Source organism: Carcharhinus amblyrhynchos, chromosome 9 (assembly GCF_965287045.1).
Source record: "Carcharhinus amblyrhynchos chromosome 9, sCarAmb.v2.hapA, whole genome shotgun sequence".
NCBI classification, from domain to species: Eukaryota; Metazoa; Chordata; class Chondrichthyes; order Carcharhiniformes; family Carcharhinidae; genus Carcharhinus; species Carcharhinus amblyrhynchos.
In genome coordinates this window covers 110247574-110265644 of record NC_137332.1, presented here as the reverse complement: position 1 = coordinate 110265644, position 18071 = coordinate 110247574, and the positions used below count along the sequence as shown (strand labels likewise).

General features: G+C 48.2%; 1 protein-coding gene across 2 annotated transcripts in view; it reads right to left on the bottom strand.

The window, feature by feature from the left end:
• Window positions 1–17565, bottom strand: part of LOC145348550 (N(G),N(G)-dimethylarginine dimethylaminohydrolase 1-like) — an 85282-nt gene extending 67717 nt beyond the window's left edge. The window contains exons 1-2 of one of the 2 annotated variants that reach the window (XM_080196740.1): window positions 17469–17565; window positions 15604–15949 (exon numbers count right to left, since the gene is read on the bottom strand). In XM_080196740.1, the coding sequence (XP_080052866.1) occupies window positions 15604–15894 (291 nt within the window). In that variant the 5' untranslated portion in view covers window positions 15895–15949; window positions 17469–17565. Of the gene's footprint in view, window positions 1–15603; window positions 16118–17468 lie in introns of those variants that run through there. The other variant, XM_080196739.1, reaches the window with a different exon arrangement.
• Between the last annotated feature and the right edge of the window lie 506 nt (window positions 17566–18071).

Here is an 18071-nt window from a genome sequence, read left to right as displayed (position 1 = left end):
TGTTTGTGAATAATTCCCATTAGAAAGGGCTAGACGTGGTGGATTCAGAAAGAATGTTCCCAATGGTGGGGGAGTCCAGAACCAAGGGCTTGAAGATAAGGTGTAAACCTTTTAGAACGAAGGTGGGGAGAAATTTCTTCATCCAGAAGATGGTGAATGTGTAGAATTCAGTACCAAAGAATACAGTGGAGGACAAAATATTGTGTGTTTTCAAGAAGAAATTAGATACAGCTCTTGGGGCTAAAGGGATATTGGAGTTTGCACATTCTCCTCGTGTCTGCGTGGGTTTCCTCCGGGTGCTCCGGTTTCCTCCCCCAGTCCAAAGATGTGCGGGTTAGGTTGATTGGTCATGCTAAGAAATTGCCCCTTAGTGCCCCGAGATGTTAGAGGGATTAATGGGTAAAATACATAGGGGTATGGGGGTAGGACCTGGGTGGGATTGTGTTCGGTACAGTCTCGATGGGCTGAAGGGCCTCTTTCTGCACTGTAGGATACTATGATATGAGAGGTGAAGGAGAGGGAAATCAGGATATTGAATCCGATGATCAAAATGAGTGGTTGAGTAGGATCATAAGGCTGAGTGGCCGACGCCTGCTTCTAGTTTTTATATGTTTCTATGTTTCGTCTTTACCGTTTGGGCATTCAATAGGAAGAAGATTCTCCCTCAGCAACTTGGTTTAAGTAGCAAAAAATCAGGTTCCTTCTGATGCACGCTGGAGGAGTTGGCTGGTTTGGTTAAGGGCGGCGGAGAGGTGGTATGGGTAAGAGCCCTTCACTGCCCATTTCTGAAGCTGGCATGAATGCCCAGCCATGTGAATCGAGACTCCTGCTCAACCAGATTCTGGCTCAGAGCCAATGGTTGAACAGCAGCGAAATAATAATTCACTGCACTCCTGACCCCAGGCAGAGAGGGAGGAAGAAGACGACCCTCGAGAACACAAGAGAACTCTGTAGGAGATCGTGACCACAATCAGATCCAAGTCTTTCAAGGGAAACAACTCCAGGCAAAATCGCATTACTCAGTCCCAAGTGAAATCAAAAGCTTTCATTCAACAGTAAACGGGTGACAGAATGTCTCACTCTCTCCCTCACAGCATCGTAAACCATGGAACTGTTTTGTCCCGTCAATTAGAGGATGAGAAAATGCCAACTTCTGTTCATTCCCTCTTCACAGAGTGGAGAAAACGCAAACAGATTGTGTGCCCGAACTGCTGGCATTTACACTGCACACCCTTCATCCAGTCCCGTTGACATAACCTTTGGTGGCACAATGGTTAGCACCGTTGCCTCACAGCTCCAGGGACCCGGGTTCAATTCCCGGCTTGGGTCACTACCTGTGCGCACATTCTCCCCATGTCTGCGTAGGTTTCCTCCAGGTGCTCCCCAGAGCAAAGATGTGCGGATTAGGTGCATTGGGAATGCTAAATTTCCCCTTTGTGTCCCGGGATGTGTAGGTTAGAGGGATTAGCGGGGTAAATGTGAGAGGTTATTGGGATAGGGCCTGGATGGGATTGTTGTTGGTGCAGACTCGATGGGCTGAATAGTGTCCTTCTGCACTATAAGGTTTCTATGATTCTATTCCTTTCTCCCTAACATCTGGGGTGGCACGGTGACAGAGTGGTTAGCGCCAACCACAATCACACCCAGACCTTATTCCCATAACACCATACATTCACCCTGCAAATCCTCCTGACACTAGGATCATGGTCAATCAACCTAACCCACACATCTTTGGACTGTGGGAGAAAACCACTTCCCTCACAGCACCAGGGATCTGGGTTCAATTCCTGGCTTGGGTGTCTACCTGTATGGAGTTTGCAGAGTTCTCTGAGTGGGTTTCCTCCAGGTGCTCCAGTTTCCTCCCACAGTCAAAAGATGTGCAGGTTAGGTGGATTGGCCACTCTAACTTGCCCCTTTGTGTCCCAAGATGTGTAGGTTGCAGGAATTAGCAGGGTAAATGCATGGAGAGGATTAGCCGGCTTAAAACGTGTGGGGTTACGGAGATAGGGCTTGGGTAAGATGCTGTAACAGAGGGTCGGTGCAGACTGGATGAGCCGAATAGCTTTGTTCTGCACTGTAGGGATTCTACCGTCCTTTTCAATGCAGCTATTTCATTGGCCTCAGCTATTCAAATCATTTCAAAAGAAAAGTTGGATGGGCATTGAGTAAAAAAAAACTTGCTAGGCTACAGGGAGAGTGTGGCGCAGACTGGTTTGCTCGACAGAGAGCCAGTATGGACTCGATGGGGCAGGTGGTCTCCGTCTGTGCATATTGGGCTTCTCAGGACAGAATTTTGGGGGGGGGGGGGGGGGGGGGGGGGCGAAATCCAGGGCAGCGATGGCTCTGACTCAGCATTAACCGCTGTGAGGCTCCTTTCTATCCTTTTCGTTTCTTTAACAGTGGACGTGGCCTAATTGACCAACCTTACAAGCCCGATTCCTGTTCTGGACAATAAAAAAGCCAATGAACCGATAGGTAGTTTTTTAATTTTGAAATCCTGAACCCCCACGTTTATGGTTAGTCCCCACCCACAGCTCTCCCCGCAGTCCAGATGCTTCACATTTCGTCGTAGTCATAAATTTGTACAGCGCGGTAAAGGCCCTGCGACTCCTTGAATTCGCACCAACAACAATTATCACTAAAGGCGCACTAATCCCATTTTCCTGCGCTTGTCCCATATCTTTGAATGTTATGATATTTCAAGAACTCAACCAAATTTTTTTTTTTAAAAAGAGGTTGTAAAGTTTCCAGCCTCCACTACCTCCCCAGGCAGTGCATTCCAGATTCCCAACACCCTCTGTGTGAAAAATCCTTATCTCAAGCCCCTTCATCATCTCCTGTTTCCCCACCCTCGCTCCCTCATGACTGAACCCTCAATCAAGGGGAATAGCCATTCCCAATGCACTCTGTCCATGCCCCTCAATCGTCTACACCTCAACCACGTTCCCCTCTCCCACCCCACCCTTCTGTGCTCTAAAGAAAACAATCCAGGCCTATCTAGTCTCTCCTTGTAACTCAAATGCTTCATCCCAGCCAATATGGCAATGGGTAGCACAATGGTTAGCACTGTTGCTTCACAGCTCCAGGGACCTGGGTTCAATTCTCGGCTCGAGTCCACTGTCTGTGTGGAGTTTGCACATTCTCCCCGTGTCTGTGTGGGTTCCCTTCAGTACTCTGGCCTCCTCCCACAGTCCAAAGGTGTGTGGGTTAGGTTGATTGGCCGTGCTAAATTGCCCATAGCATCCCGGGATGTTAGGAACAGGTGGTCAGGAAGGCGAATGGGATGCTGGCCTTCATAGCGAGGGGGATTGAATATAAAAGTAGGGAGGTCTTGCTGTGGCTGTATAGGGCACTGGTGAGGCCGCAGCTGGAGTACTGTGTGCAGTTTTGGATGTTATGATATTTCAAGAACTCAACCAAATTTTTTTTTAAGAGGTTGTAAAGTTTCCAGCCTCCACTACCTCCCCAGGCAGTGCATTCCAGATTCCCAACACCCTCTGTGTGAAAAATCCTTATCTCAAGCCCCTTCATCATCTCCTGTTTCCCCACCCTCGCTCCCTCATGACTGAACTTACTTACACAAGGATATTTTGGCCTTGGAGGGAGTGCAGAGGAGGTTTACTAGGCTGATGCCGGAGTTGAGGGGGTTGAGCTATGAAGAGAGGCTGAATAAACTAGGCTTGTACTCGTTAGAGTTTAGAAGAATGAGGGGAGATCTCATTGAGACATATAAGATGATGAATGGGATGGATAGGATAGAGGTGGAGAGACTCTTCCCGCTCAGAAAGGACAGTAGGACTAGGGGGCACAGCCTCAAGATAAAGGGGGGGCGGTTTAGAACGGAGTTGAGGAGGAACTTCTTCACTCAAAGGGTGGTGAATCTCTGGAATTCTCTGCCCATTGAGGTGGTGGAGGCTACCTCGCTAAATATTTTTAACTCGCGGGTTGATGGGTTTTTTGATAAGAGAGGGGATTAAGGGTTATGGGGAGAGGGCGGGCGGGAATGTGGAACTGAGCCACGACAGATCAGCCATGATCTTATTGAATGGCAGGGCAGGCTCGAAGGGCCAGATGGCCTACTCCTGCTCCTATTTCTTATGTTCTTATGTAACAAAATCAGCCCGGGAAACAGGCCCTTCGGCCCAACGAGCCCACGCTGCCATCTCAAGACCACCTCTCTACCCATGACCCCTATCTAATGTTTTATGGCCATCCAGATTGAGGGAAAACTGATTTAGGGACAATTTATTCCTGCCAATCAGCCTAACAGCACATCTTTGGGGTGTGGGAGGAAACCGGTGCACCCGGAGAAAACCCACGCAAGCACGGGGAGAATGCGCAAACTCCCACAGACACCGGCCCAAATCCATGTGTCTGCACAGCAATCAGCGATAGTCACTGAGCTGTCGTCTTGCCCAGTATCTTGTCCAGGTGAGGGGGATAAATGTGTGGGATTGTGGGGAAAGGGCCTGAAGAGGGATTGTTGTCAGTGCAGACTTGATGGGCCAAATGGCCTCCTTCTGCACTGTAGGGTTTCTATGATTTCTATATTCTGGTGAAATCACTCTGTACCCTCTCTACAGCAATCACATCCTTCCTATAGTGAGGTGACCAGAACAGTACACAGTATTGTGGCCAAATCAATGTTCTATCCAATGGCAACATTACCTCCTTGCTCTTATGCTCTATGCAATGACTGTTAAAATAGGTGTCCAATACGCCTTTTCAACTATACTATTTACCTGCGCTGCCACCCTCAGGGATCTCTGAACAAGTGCCCCCAAAATCCAGATGTTCCTCCAAGCTTCCTAGCGTCCTGCCATTCGTTAAATACTGCCTTGTCTTGTTCCTTTTTCCAAAGTGCTTCAGTTCACACTTATCGGGGTTAAATACCGTCTGCCGCTGCTCGACCCACCCATCTCTACCTTCCAGTAACCTCCAACCTTCTTCTTCACTATTAACCGCCCTAATAATTTGTGACCACAGAAACTTTCAAACAGTGCGGAAAACAGGTTAGAACAAGTTTACTGACTTACAGTTCTACCCTTTGTGGTAGCAATTTCCACAGCGTGATTATACTCTGGGTGAAGATGTTTCTCCTGAATTGGTGATTATCTCACAGTTATGGCAACATGTTGCATAATCTTCCTAAGGAATCTTTACTATCTCACACCATGAATCTTGATGTAAATAAAATCTAAGGAGTGGGTACTGGGAGCAAAAGGCATTCGCCTTTCCTGTCAAGGTCCACTTTTATTCATACATCCTTCAGTAAGATCTATATTGATCGGGAGGTGACGGCCTTGTGATACTGTCGCTAGACTATTAATCCAGGAATTTAGCTCATGTTCTGGGGATCCGGGTTCGATTCCCACCTCAGCAACTGGCTGGAATTTGAATTCAATAAAATATATCTGGAATTAAGGATCTACTGATGATCGTGAAAGCATTGTCGATTGTTGGAAAAACCCATCTGGTTCACCTTTAGAGAAGGAAATCTGCCATCCTTATCCAGTCTAGCCTGCAGGTGACTCCAGAACCACAACAATGTGGTTAGCTCTCAACTGCCTTCAGGCAACCGAGGGATGGGCAATAAATGCTGGCTCAGCTAGCGACACCCATTTCCCACGTTAAAATAAAACGTGCACGCACCTCTCCACTTGTGTCTGCTTGCACACCCCTCCCCACATTCGCAGGTGAGTCACTCCCTTAAGAGTTCACTTGTTTCATTACTGGTGAAATAAAATGCAGCCGCACTGGTAAAACGCACAAGCTTCTGCAGGAGACACACCCAAAGAACCTCAGAGCAAACGAAGCGTCCACGTTTGCAAGGTGCACACTCTCCTGGGACAAATCAGGAGAGAAACTACAAACAATGGCACGGTGGCACAGTGGTTAGCACTGCTGCATCACAGCGCCGGGTTCAATTCTGGTCTTGTGAGTGTGGAGTTTGCACATTCTCTGCGTGAGGATGCTCCGGTTTCCTCCCACACTCCAAGGATGTGCAGGCCACATAGAAAATAGAAGCAGGAGTAGGCCATTTGGCCCTTCGAGCCTGCTCCGCCATTCATTTGGACCATGGCTACTCATCACCCTGATTGCCTCAACCCCCCAAGAGCTGTAGAAACACAGAAAATAGGAGCAGGAACATAGAACGTAGAACCAGGTTAGGTGGATTGGTCATAGTGCATTGCCCCTACGTGTCTCAAGACACATAGGGTTAGTTAGATTAGCCATGGAAAATTGTGTGAAGTTACGGGGATAGGGCTGGAGAGAGGATCTGGGTAAGATACTCTGTTAGACAGTCAGCGCAGAGTCGATGGGCCAAATGAATCCCCGCACTGTGCAAGGAGGCCAATAAATTGGAACAAAAGGTCAAATTTAATCAGCATGCGGCAAGAATGTGTAGAAAGGAGGCCATTCAGCCCCTCAAACCTCTTCCCACATTCAAGCAGATCACAGAATCCTACAGTGCAGAAGAGGCCATTCAGCCTGCACCGACACTACTGACCTGCCCACCTAATCCTACTTGCCAGCACTTGGCCCATAGCCCTGAATGTTACGACGTGCCGAGTGCTCATCCAGGCGCTTTTTAAAAGGACGTGAGGCATCCCGCCTCCACCACCCTCCCAGGCAGCGCATTCCAGACCCTCACCACCCTCTGAGTAATAAAGTTTTGCCTCAAATCCCCCCCCTTAAATCTTCCACCCTTCATCTCGAACTCGCGTCCCCTCGTAACTGACCCTTCAACTAAGGGGGAAACAGTTGCTCCCTATCACTCTGTCCATGCCCCTCGTACACTTTGATCAGGTCACCCCCTCAGTCTAACACTGGGCTTGTATTCCGATTCCATTTTCCCACAGAGACTCCGTATCCTTCAGTACTCTTGGTGAGTAAACAGTTTTTGGACTCTCATTTATTCATTAAGTTAGCATCCCTGTTCTTTGCAGTTTGTTCCATATTATAAAGGGAGGGTTTCTTAACATCTCTCCAAATTGAGGTCGCTCTGTAACGTTTAATAAGTGCCGACGGCCATCAGTTAGATCAACCGAGCAGCTAGTTCGTAGATATTAAAAGGGTACCCAGTCGGAGCTTACATGAAGATTAATAGGTTCTGACATTCTGTTCAATTTATTGCTCCCCAACATACAATCCAATTTTGCCACCAACCGTTTAGCATTGTCGGCTTTCAGCTACTATTTCACTCAGGATATTGGGGGAGGTGGAAGAGAGACTCTCAGCATCTTTCCACTCCGCTCCAGAAATAGACAATCCTGTTTTTCAAACTTCTCGGGCAAGGCCACCAGATGTCAGAGGATCGGGAAGGTCAATAATTTTAATCCTGGTGTAAGCCAGGGCTCCTGATCACCCAGCAGCCCTGCCGGATAATATACACTTGTGAACTTTGACCCATTCATTAGGAGAGAGCGTTAAGTTTACAGAAGCGCCTCACATTTAGCTGGAGTTAACAGCTATGATCTAATTGAATGGTGGAGCAGGTTCACAAAAATCGCACAGCGCAGAAGAGGCCCTTCAGCCCATCAAGTCTGCACTGATATACGCGAAACGACTGACCTCCCACCTAATGCCATCTGCCGGCACTTGGCCCGTAGCCCTGAATGTTATGATGTGCCGAGTGCTCATCCAGGCGCTACATAAAGGTTGCGAGGCCTCTATCACCCTCCCGAGCAGCGCATTTCAGACCATCACCACCCTCTGGGTAAAAAGGATTTTCCTCACATTCCCCTCCCGAAACCTCCTGTTCCTCATCTTGAATCCATGTTCCCTCATGACCGAACTAAGGAGAACAGCTCTCCTTATCCACTCTGTCCACGTCTCCCGTAATCTGTACACATCGATCAGGTCATCCCCCAGTCTTCTCTGCTTCAGTGAAAACAACCCAATCCTACCCAACCTCTCTTCATAATTAAATGTTCCATCCCAGGCAGCATTTCCTCTGCACCCCCTCCAGTGCCATCACATCCTTACAATAATGTGGCAACCAGAACTGCACACCAGCTGTGGTCTCACCAAAGATCTATGACTTTCCTGCTTTTGTATCTATGCCTCGATTGATAAAGGCAAGTATCCCATTTGCCTTTTCAAGTGCAAATAGTTGAAAGTACCTACTCCTTGTTCAGAAGTATAGAAAAATTATGGAAGGAGGCCATTCAGCCCATCTTGACAATGCCAGTCCAAAGACAACCAATTGCCATTTCTAATCCCACCTTCCTATGCCTGGCCCATTTCCCTGTAGCTAAGAGCACTCAGGTAATTTTTAAAAGAGTTTAGGGTCTCTGCCTCCACTCAAAAAGCGAATTCCAGACACCCACCCTCTACTCAAAAAAAAACGGGAATCAAACCCGGATCCGCTCTACACCTACTGCCAATTATCTTTAATCCATGTTGCCCCGTTCTAGAACTCTCCATCCAGGGAAACAATTTTGTCCTGTCCACTCTCTCTCTCTCTCGTCCCCTCATAATTTTGTCCATCAAGTCACGCCTCAGCCCTCTTTGTTCCAAGGAAAATATCCCCTATCCAATCTCTCCGTACTATTTTAGACTTGCCAATATTCTTGTAAACCTCCTCTGCACTCGCTCCAGAGCGATTACACCCTTCCTGTAACGTGGTGACCAGAACTGCACGCAATACCCTAGCTGTGGCTCCACCAGCATTTTATAACAATTCCAAAAATTATATCCTTACTTTTATATTCTGTGCCTCTGCCACTGAAAGAAGAGCATTCCATATGCCTCCTTTACAACCTTATCTGCTTGAACTGCTGCCTTTAGGGACCTGTGTACACCAAGATCTCTCATTTCATCTATCCTTCTTAGGATACATTCTCAATTATTGTGCATTCCCTGTAACTGTTTGATCTCCCAAAACACATTGCCTCATACTGCTCAGTGTTACGGTGGCATAGTGGTGCCTCACAGCACCAGGGATCTGGGTTCGACTCCCGGCTTGGGTAACTGTCCGTGAGGAATCTGCACGTTCTCCCCCATGTCTGTGTGAGTTTCCTCCGGTTTCCTCCCACAGTCCAAAAGAGGCGCTGGTTAGGGTGCTAAATTCTCCCAAAGCGTAGCCGAGCAGGCGCTGGAGTGTGGCAAATAGGGGATTTTCTCACCAACTTCATTGCAGTGTTAATGTCAGCCTACTTGTGACACTAATAAATTTTTAAAAATCCATCTGCCACTTTACCACCCACTCCACAAACCCATCCATGTCATTTTACAGATTATAGCTATCCTCTACACAGCACCAAGGACCCAGGTTCAATTCCTGGCTTGGTCACTTGTCTGTGCTGAGTTGGCACTTTCTCCCCTGTGTCTGCGTGGGTTTCCTCCGGGTGCTCCGGTTTGCTCCCACACTCCAAAGATGTGCACGTTAGGTTGATTGGCCACGCTAAAATTGACCCTACTATCAGGGGGATTAGCAGGGTAAACAGGTGGGGTTACGGGGATAGGGACTGGGTGGGATTGTGGTCGATGGGCCAAATGGCCTCCTCCCTGAACTGTAGGGATTCTATGATTTTTCCAATCGTGTCCCTCTGTTCACACCCAAATCGCTAATATATAGACACAAACCAGCAAAGGTCCCAACACTGAACTCTGCGGAATAGCATTTGAAACAACGAGATATGTGAAAAGCAGATTCAGCATTGAAGCCTCCATCCCATTTCCAACAAGTAGGTATTCATAGAATTTTTTTTAAATAACGTGTAAAACAGCAATCTGAGTGCTTAGGCAGGTGTTAGCTGACAAAACTGGGTGCCAAGTAAAGGGCAGTGTGAAAAGATTGTACACAAGTTAGGTTGGTTTTAAAGAGAGCTTCAGAAAGATTAAAAAAAAGGGTGTTTTTTTTAAAATCATTCCTTGATGTGAGGTGACTGTCACTGGCAAGACCAACATCTATTGTCCTTGGGCTGGTTTACCCCCACGTCCTTCTAAGAGATAGCAGCCTTGGAAGATCCTGTTGAAGCCAAGAGTTACAGTGCATCTTATCAAAGGATCACATTACAGCCACTGACACTCGCTCCCTAGTCTGGTGCTGCACAAGAACTAAGAGCGGGAGGGACCACACAGCCTGTCGAACCTGCGTTAGCTTTCAATTTTAACTCTACTCCCCCCCCACCCGCTCTCCATTCCCTGAGAGACCAAACACCAGAATACATTTAAGGCTGTGATAGGCAATGACCACAAGATATAGGGACAAGAATTAGGCCATTCGGCCCATTGAGTCTGCGCCATCATTCAATCATGGCTGATAATTTTCTAATCCCCATTCTCCTGCTTTCTCCCCATAACCCTTGATCCTCTTACTGATCAAGAACCTATCTATCTCTGTCTTAAAGACACTCAATGACCTGGCCTCCACACTCTTCTGTGGCAATGAGCTACACAGATTCACCACCCTCTGGCTAAAGAAATTCCTCCTCATCTCTGTTTTAAAGGATTGTCCCTTTGGCTTGAGGTTGTGCCCTCAAGTTCTAGTCTCTCCCACTAGTGGAAACATCCTCTCCTCTTTCTAGGTCTCTCACTATTCTGTGAGTTTCAATTCGATCCCTCTCCCCCTCATTCTTTTAACTCCATCAAGTAGAGACCCAGGTTCTTCAACCGCTCCTCATATGACAAGCCTTTCATTCCTGGAATCATTCTTGTGAACCTCCTGCGGACTCCCTCCAAAGCCAACACGACCTTCCTTAGATATGGGGCCCAAAACTGCTCACAATATTCCAAATGGGGTCTGACCAGAGCCTTGCACACTCTCTGCCCTTGTCTTCTAGCCTTCTCGAAATGAATGCTATCATTGATTTTGCCTTCCTAACTGCCAATTGGAACTGCATGTTAACCTTATAAGAGTCTTGAACCAGCAGTCCCAAGCGCCTCTGTGTTTCAGATTTCCAAAGCCTTTTCCCATTTAGAAATTGATGAGGCATCTACAACCCCCCCAGAGGGTGGGTAGAGAGAATTCCAAAGGTTACAACACTTCGAATGAAATAATTTCTCATCTCTATCCTGTATGATTTGACCTTTATCCTGAGAACATAGCCCCGCGTTTTAGATTCCCCGATCAGTAAAACAATCTCAACCTCTCCCTTTACAAGCCCTGTCAGAGTCTTTGGTTCCAATAATATTGCCTTTTATTCTTTGAAATTCCAGAGGATTTAAGCCTGATTTACTCATCTTCACATCATAGGACAAACCACACCCCACCCCCCACCCCACCAACCGTGAACCAATTTATAGAGCTTTCGCTGTACCACCTCCAACACAAGTATCCATCTTTCCTTCAATTTTGGTGACCAAAACTGCACACGGTACTCCAGGTGTGGTCTCACCTTGTACAACCGTGATGTGGGGAGTGTTCTTCGGGTAAGCACTCTCCAAGGCGGCCTTCAAGACAACGCAGAATGGCCAAGCAGAAACTGATAGCCAAGTCCTGCACACATGAAGACGGCCTCAACTGGGATCTTGGGCTCACGTCACACTACGTGTAACCCCCAATATTTGGCCTGGGCTTGCAAAATCCTACAAACTGTTCTGGCTTGAGACAATTCACACCTCTTTAATCTGTAATTATCCCTCCCTCCACTCGCGCTGTGTGTATCTGTAATGACTTGGTTACCTGTAAAGACTCGCATTCTAACTACTTTGCAATTATATTTTTGTCTTTTTGCTGTGTTTGAGAAACCTACCTCTCCACACACTCGAAGAAGGAGCAGTGCTCCGAAAGCTCATGATTCCAAATAAACCTGTTGGACTTTAACCTGGTGTTGTGTGGCTTCTTACTGTAGCCAACGTAGCAAGACTTTTTTTAAACAACTTCCCCCTTGCAATAAAGGCCAACAAGATGAAAGGGGTAGGACTGAGGTGAGGAGAAATTTCTTCATCCAGAGAGTGGTGAATGTGTGGAATTCACTCCCACAGAAAGTAGTTGAGGTCCAAATATTTCAAGGAGAAATTAGATATAGCTCTTGGGGCTAAATGGTTCAAGGGTTATGGGGGGGGAGGGGGGGGTGGGGGTGTGGAAGAAGTGGTCAGGATATTGAATTTGATGATCAGCTATGATCAAAATGAATGGAGGAGCAGGCTCGAAGAGCCAAATGAACCACTCCTACTTCTATGTCAGTTGCCACCTTAATTGCTAGCTGACTTTCTGCATTCCATAGAACATGGAACCGTAGAACATCACAGCACAGAAACAGGCCTTTTGGCCCTTCTTGGCTGTGCAGAACCATTTTTCTGCCTAGTCCCACTGCACCTGGACAATATCATAAGAACATAAGAAATAGGAGCAGGAGTCGGCCATCTAGCCCTTCGAGCCTGCCCCGCCATTCTATAAGATCATGGCTGATCTGTCGTGGCTCAATTCCACATTCCCGCCCTCTCCCCATAACCCTTAATCCCCTCTCTTATCAAAAACCCATCAACCCGCGTCTTAAAAATATTTAGCAAGGTAACCTCCACCACTTCAACGGGCAGAGAATTCCAGAGATTCACCACCCTTTGAGTGAAGAAGTTCCTCCTCAACTCCGTTCTAAACAGCCCCCCCTTTATCTTGAGGCTGTGCCCCCTAGTCCTACTGTCCTTTCTGAGCGGGAAGAGTCTCTCCACCTCTATCCTATCCATCCCATTCATCATCTTATACATCTCAATGAGATCTCCCCTCATTCTTCTAAACTCTAACGAGTACAAGCCTAGTTTATTCAGCCTCTCCTCATAGCTCAAGCCCCTCAACTCCGGCATCAGCCTAGTAAACCTCCTCTGCACTCCCTTCAAGGCCAAAATATCCTTGCGTAAGTACGGCGACCAAAATATCCCTCCACACCCCTCTCATCCATGTACCTGTCCAAGTGTTAAAAGTGAGCCCACTTTCACCACTTCATCTGGCAGCTCATTCCACCACTCTCTGCGTGAAGAAGTCTCCCCCTAATATTCCCTTTAAACTTTTCACCCTTCACCCTTAACCCATGTCCTCTAGTTTTTTTCTCCCTTAGCCTAAGTGGAAAAAGCCTGCTTGCATTCCCTTTATCTATATCCATCATAATTTTATACACCTCTTCAAATCTCCTCTCATTCTTCTACACTCCAGTAAATAAAGTCCTAACCAGTTCAACCTTTCTCTGTAACTCAGTTTCTCAAGTCCCGACAATATCCTTCTCTGCACCCTTTCAAACTTATTAATATCCTTCCTGTAATTAGGTGACCAAAATTGCACACAATATTCTAAATCTGGCATCACCAATGTCTTATACAACCTCACCATAACATTTCAACTCTTACACTCAATACTTTGTGTACTTTGTACAAGCACACCCAAGTCTCTTTGGGCAGTAACACAGACAAGTTTCACACCTTTGAAAAAAAAATTCTAACTCAGCTTTAGAAAGATGTTCTGTGGCCCTATCCTCATTGTGCTCGGGGGGGGGGGAATGAGTTCCACAGACTAACAACTGTTCACTATGCAGCCTGCCCAGTCTATATCTGGCAGGACACCAGACCATCTGCACAGGCCCATTCTTCCTTGCGAATCCAAAAAGGAAATTTCAGCTAATAGTCCCACACACCCAGCAGGGAGCCAACACCTGTGGAACGAATCAGAGAGCAAGCAAGGCCCATTAGAAGAATCAGAGAAGTAAAATCTCTGCAGTGCAGAAGGAGGCCATTCAGCCCATCGAGTCTGCACCGACAACAATCCCACCCAGGCCCTATGCCCGTAACACTATGTATTTACTCTGCGAAAGATGTGCTGCTGAGGTCGCTAAATTCTCCCTCGAAAGGCGTCAGAGTGTGACGACTAAGACATTTTCACAGTAACTTCATTGCAGTGTTAATGTAAGCCTACTTGCGACACTAATAAATAAACTAATCCTCCGACACTAATGGGAAATTTAGCATGGCCAATCGATCTAACCCACACGTCTTTGGACTGTGGGAGGAAACCCATGCAGACACTGGGAGAATGTGCGAACTCCACACTGTCACCCGAGGCCTGAATTGAACCCAGGTGCCTGGCGCTGAGAGGCAACAGTGCTAACCGCTGTGCCACCTACTGTGGGAAGGAGTGGACGAGGAGGACGAACATAAAACAAACCTAGTGCAGCAAGGTTCTCTGGGTGAGAAGGCCCACCATAGCCGTTAAGGTGAAGGCTCATCTTTCAAGCTTTGAAAGAGGCAGAGACCAGAGCGCTTAAGGCTAAGGATTAAGGTGCCACAACTGCCCACCAGAACACCAAGAGTCAGCCATGCCCCAGAGATGCCCTGCATGGTATCATGCTGGCCCAATCAAGCATAATTAAGCACCCTACGCACCCCAGACATTCTCTCTTCCATCTTTTTCCGTTGGGAAAAAGATACAAAAGACTGAGGTCACGTACCAAGACAGCTTCTTCCCTGCTGCCGTCAGACTTTTGAATGCACCTCTCATATATTAAGTTGATCTTTCTCTACACACTAGCTATGACTGTAACACTACATTCTGCACTCTCTCCTTTCCCTCTCTCGTGTTCTCAATGAACGGCATGCTTTGTCTATATACTGTGCAAGAAATAATACTTTTCACTGTATCCCAATACATGCAACAATAATAAATCAAATCAAATATATTTTATCAAATTGTCGATAGTAGGATTAGGCTAATTTCTGTTTCCTCACATTGTAGGGTTGCTGTCTTGGTTTCTCATACACGTACAGAGTATCCACCTGGGTGAACAAGTGGAGGAATCTTGAAACTGTGAATCTAGCACAAGTTACCAGCGACAGTGGAAAGAGAGGAACAACAGACTAGAACATCCCAACAACACTGGAATCACAGTAGACTGGTCAGGGTGGTGCAATCTGGTACAATACTGTCGAAAATGACCGGCACTGGATTTTTACAGAACACAAGCCTCAAACTTGGCTCTCAGAGATAGGAGTAACAGAATTGTTAACTCTTTGAAGAGTCAAGCAGCTTAAGAGACCCCTCCAGAAGTGGGAGTAACAATTCCAGAAGAAAAAAAACAGAGAGAAGGGGGAGTGAAAAACTAAGAATATTAGAGCAGAAATGAAAAATGTAAATGCCAGAAAAGTGGAGGGGGAAAAGAGGGCAGGGCACGAAGGGTGGGGGGGGGGGGAGGTGCAGGGGGTAGGGGGTAGGGGGGGCAGGGGATGGGAGAGGGGTTGGGGGCACAGATGGGATGGGGGGGTGTGGGGGCACGCAGGGGGCCTGGGAGGGACAGTGAGAGGCAGAGGGTGGGGGGGGCAGGGGGCAGGGGGCAGGAAGGGGCAAGGGGCAGGCAGTGGGCAAGAGGGCAGTGCAGTGGCAGTGGGCAAGAGGGCAGTGCACCGAGGTGCAGTGGGTGGGGGGCAAGGAGACAGGGAGGGACAGGGGGTTGGGGGGGGGGATCTGGGGGCAGTGAGAGGCAGGGGATGGGAGGGCAGGGGGCAGGGTGGCAGTGGGCGAGGGGGCAGTGCAGCAGGGTGCAGTGCGTGGGGGCCAGGGAGACAGGGGGGGACAGGGGATTGGGGGTGTGGGGGCAGTGAGGGGCAGGAGGTGGGGGCAGAGAGGGCAGGAGGGGTAGGGACTCTACGTGTGCCCTGAGCTGTGTGTCTCACCTCTTTCCTCCTGTTGGGGTCCCCGGGCCGGGTGATGAGTGCAGTGTCTCCCTGAACCACCACGATATCCTCCACACACAGGCTGTGAGGGTGTCCGGCTTCCTCGGTGGCTGGCAGCTCGATCACCTGTAAACCCAGTTTCTGCCGCAGGATCCCGGTGTACACCCCCAGCTGCCGCTGAAGTTTGGCCGTGTCCAGCTCTGACACCCGCTTCTCCTCCTGATCCCTCTGTCCCGCTGTGGCCGGGATACCCCGGACGATGGCGTGAGTGTATTTCCCGAAGGATGACATGATTCCCGGAGGATAATCCGCCTTTTCCCGGGAGCTGGGATCCAGACTCACTCCTCTGAATGTTGTTGCAAAACACAAATTGACCTGATCCGTTTCACTTTGAATTTGATTTACTTCAATGGATTAATTTGTTTGTGTTTTGGTCTTAAATATCTCCTTACCCCCTAACTAATTATCTCTGTATCCACCTTCCCGTTTAACTCGATAGTTCTGTATCAATGTTCAATTCGCTCCAACTGCCCCCTGCTTAACCCTCTCCCCAATTGCCCCCTGCTTAACCCTCTCCCCAATTGCCCCCTGCTTAACCCTCTCCCCAATTGCCCCCTGCTTAACCCTCTCCCCAATTGCCCCCTGCTTAACCCTCTCCCCAATTGCCCCCTGCTTAACCCTCTCCCCAACTGCCCCCTGCTTAACCCTCTCCCCAATTGCCCCCTGCTTAACCCTCGCTCCAATTGCCCCCTGCTTAACCCTCTCCCCAATTGCCCCCTGCTTAACCCTCGCTCCAATTGCCCCCTGCTTAACTCACTCCCCAATTGCCCCCACTTAACCCTCTCCCCAATTGCCCCCTGCTTAACCCTCTCCCCAATTGCCCCCTGCTTAACCCTCGCTCCAATTGCCCCCTGCTTAACTCACTCCCCAATTGCCCCCACTTAACCCTCTCCCCAATTGCCCCCACTTAACCCTCTCCCCAATTGCCCCCTGCTTAACTCACTCCCCAATTGCCCCCTGCTTAACCCTCTCCCCAATTGCCCCCTGCTTAACCCTCTCCCCAATTGCCCCCTGCTTAACCCTCGCTCCAATTGCCCCCTGCTTAACCCTCGCTCCAATTGCCCCCTGCTTAACCCTCGCTCCAATTGCCCCCTGCTTAACCCTCGCTCCAATTGCCCCCTGCTTAACCCTCGCTCCAATTGCCCCCACTTAACTCACTCCCCAATTACCCCCCGCTTAACTCACTCTCCAATTGCTCCGCTTAACTCCCTTTATCTCCAATTGCCCCTGTTTAACTCTCTCCAGTTGCCTCTTTAACTCTATGTATTTGAAATTGCCTCTCTCTCTATCGCCTCCACCTCTGTCTATTCCGAGTACTCCCCGACCCACCTTATCCCAGTGATCTGCTTTGATCTGAAAGGTACATGAAGATGAATCTGAAAAATCCTGTGTCTTTCTTGCTGGGATCCTCCCAATCCCACTTTAACCCGCTTTCCACAATAACCCAGCTCCGTCTGACAATCCTCCTTCCCAGTCCCGGATTATACTTTATTTAAAAAGAAAGGGGGAGATTTGCTTTTGTTTTACACCCTCTCTCTGCTACCTCCCCCAAATTATTTAAACATATAAATCCGTCTTTCGCCAGTTGGATCGTCCCCCCGCCCTCAAATCCGATTTAAGTTTAGGCGGATTCCCAATTTTCTTCACTCAATCATAATTCCAACCTCTCCTTGGGTAACAAGGGGGCCTCTGTCGTGTCCTCAAATCGCTTTCTTCGCATCAAATCCTCTTCTCTGATTTTTCCTCTTGTTCTCAACTCGTCTTTTTTTTCCCCCCCCCGCTTTCTCCCTCTCTTCTGGTCTTACCCTCCTTTTCTTTGTCTCTACCGCTTTTTCGCCCGCTGAGACGAAGTTTTACACACTCAGATAACGGGAGCGAGTGAGGTGTAAGCCTTGACCGATCGCGCCTCTGGTATTTACAAAAGAGAGGGAGTCACAGCATTTTAAAATAAAGAGAATAGACAGGGAACACGGACAACGCCACCTTCTGACTGCTTTGCCTGAAAGACAAGAGTTGTTTTTTTCTCTCTCTCTGAATTCATTTCGTGGCCAATACTTATCACTCACTAATTAATGCCCTTGAGCCCAGTGGCTACTTCAGAGGGGCAGTTCCAAACCAACAGCACCGCGGGATGTACCCACACCACAGCCGTTCAAGAAGGCAGCTCGCCCCTGCCAGGGCAATTAGGGAGTTACTTTGTTTTAGAACTATGCTTTCTTCATAAAAATCTTTGCAAGAACATTCCATGTGGCAGCGCGGTGGCACAGTGGTTAGCACTGCTGCCCCACAGTGCTGGGGACCTGGATTTGATTCCAGGCTTGGTGCACTGTCTGTGTGGAGTTTGCACTCTCCCCATGTCTAGAATCATAGTATCCCTACAGTGCAGAAAGGGACCATTCGACCCATCA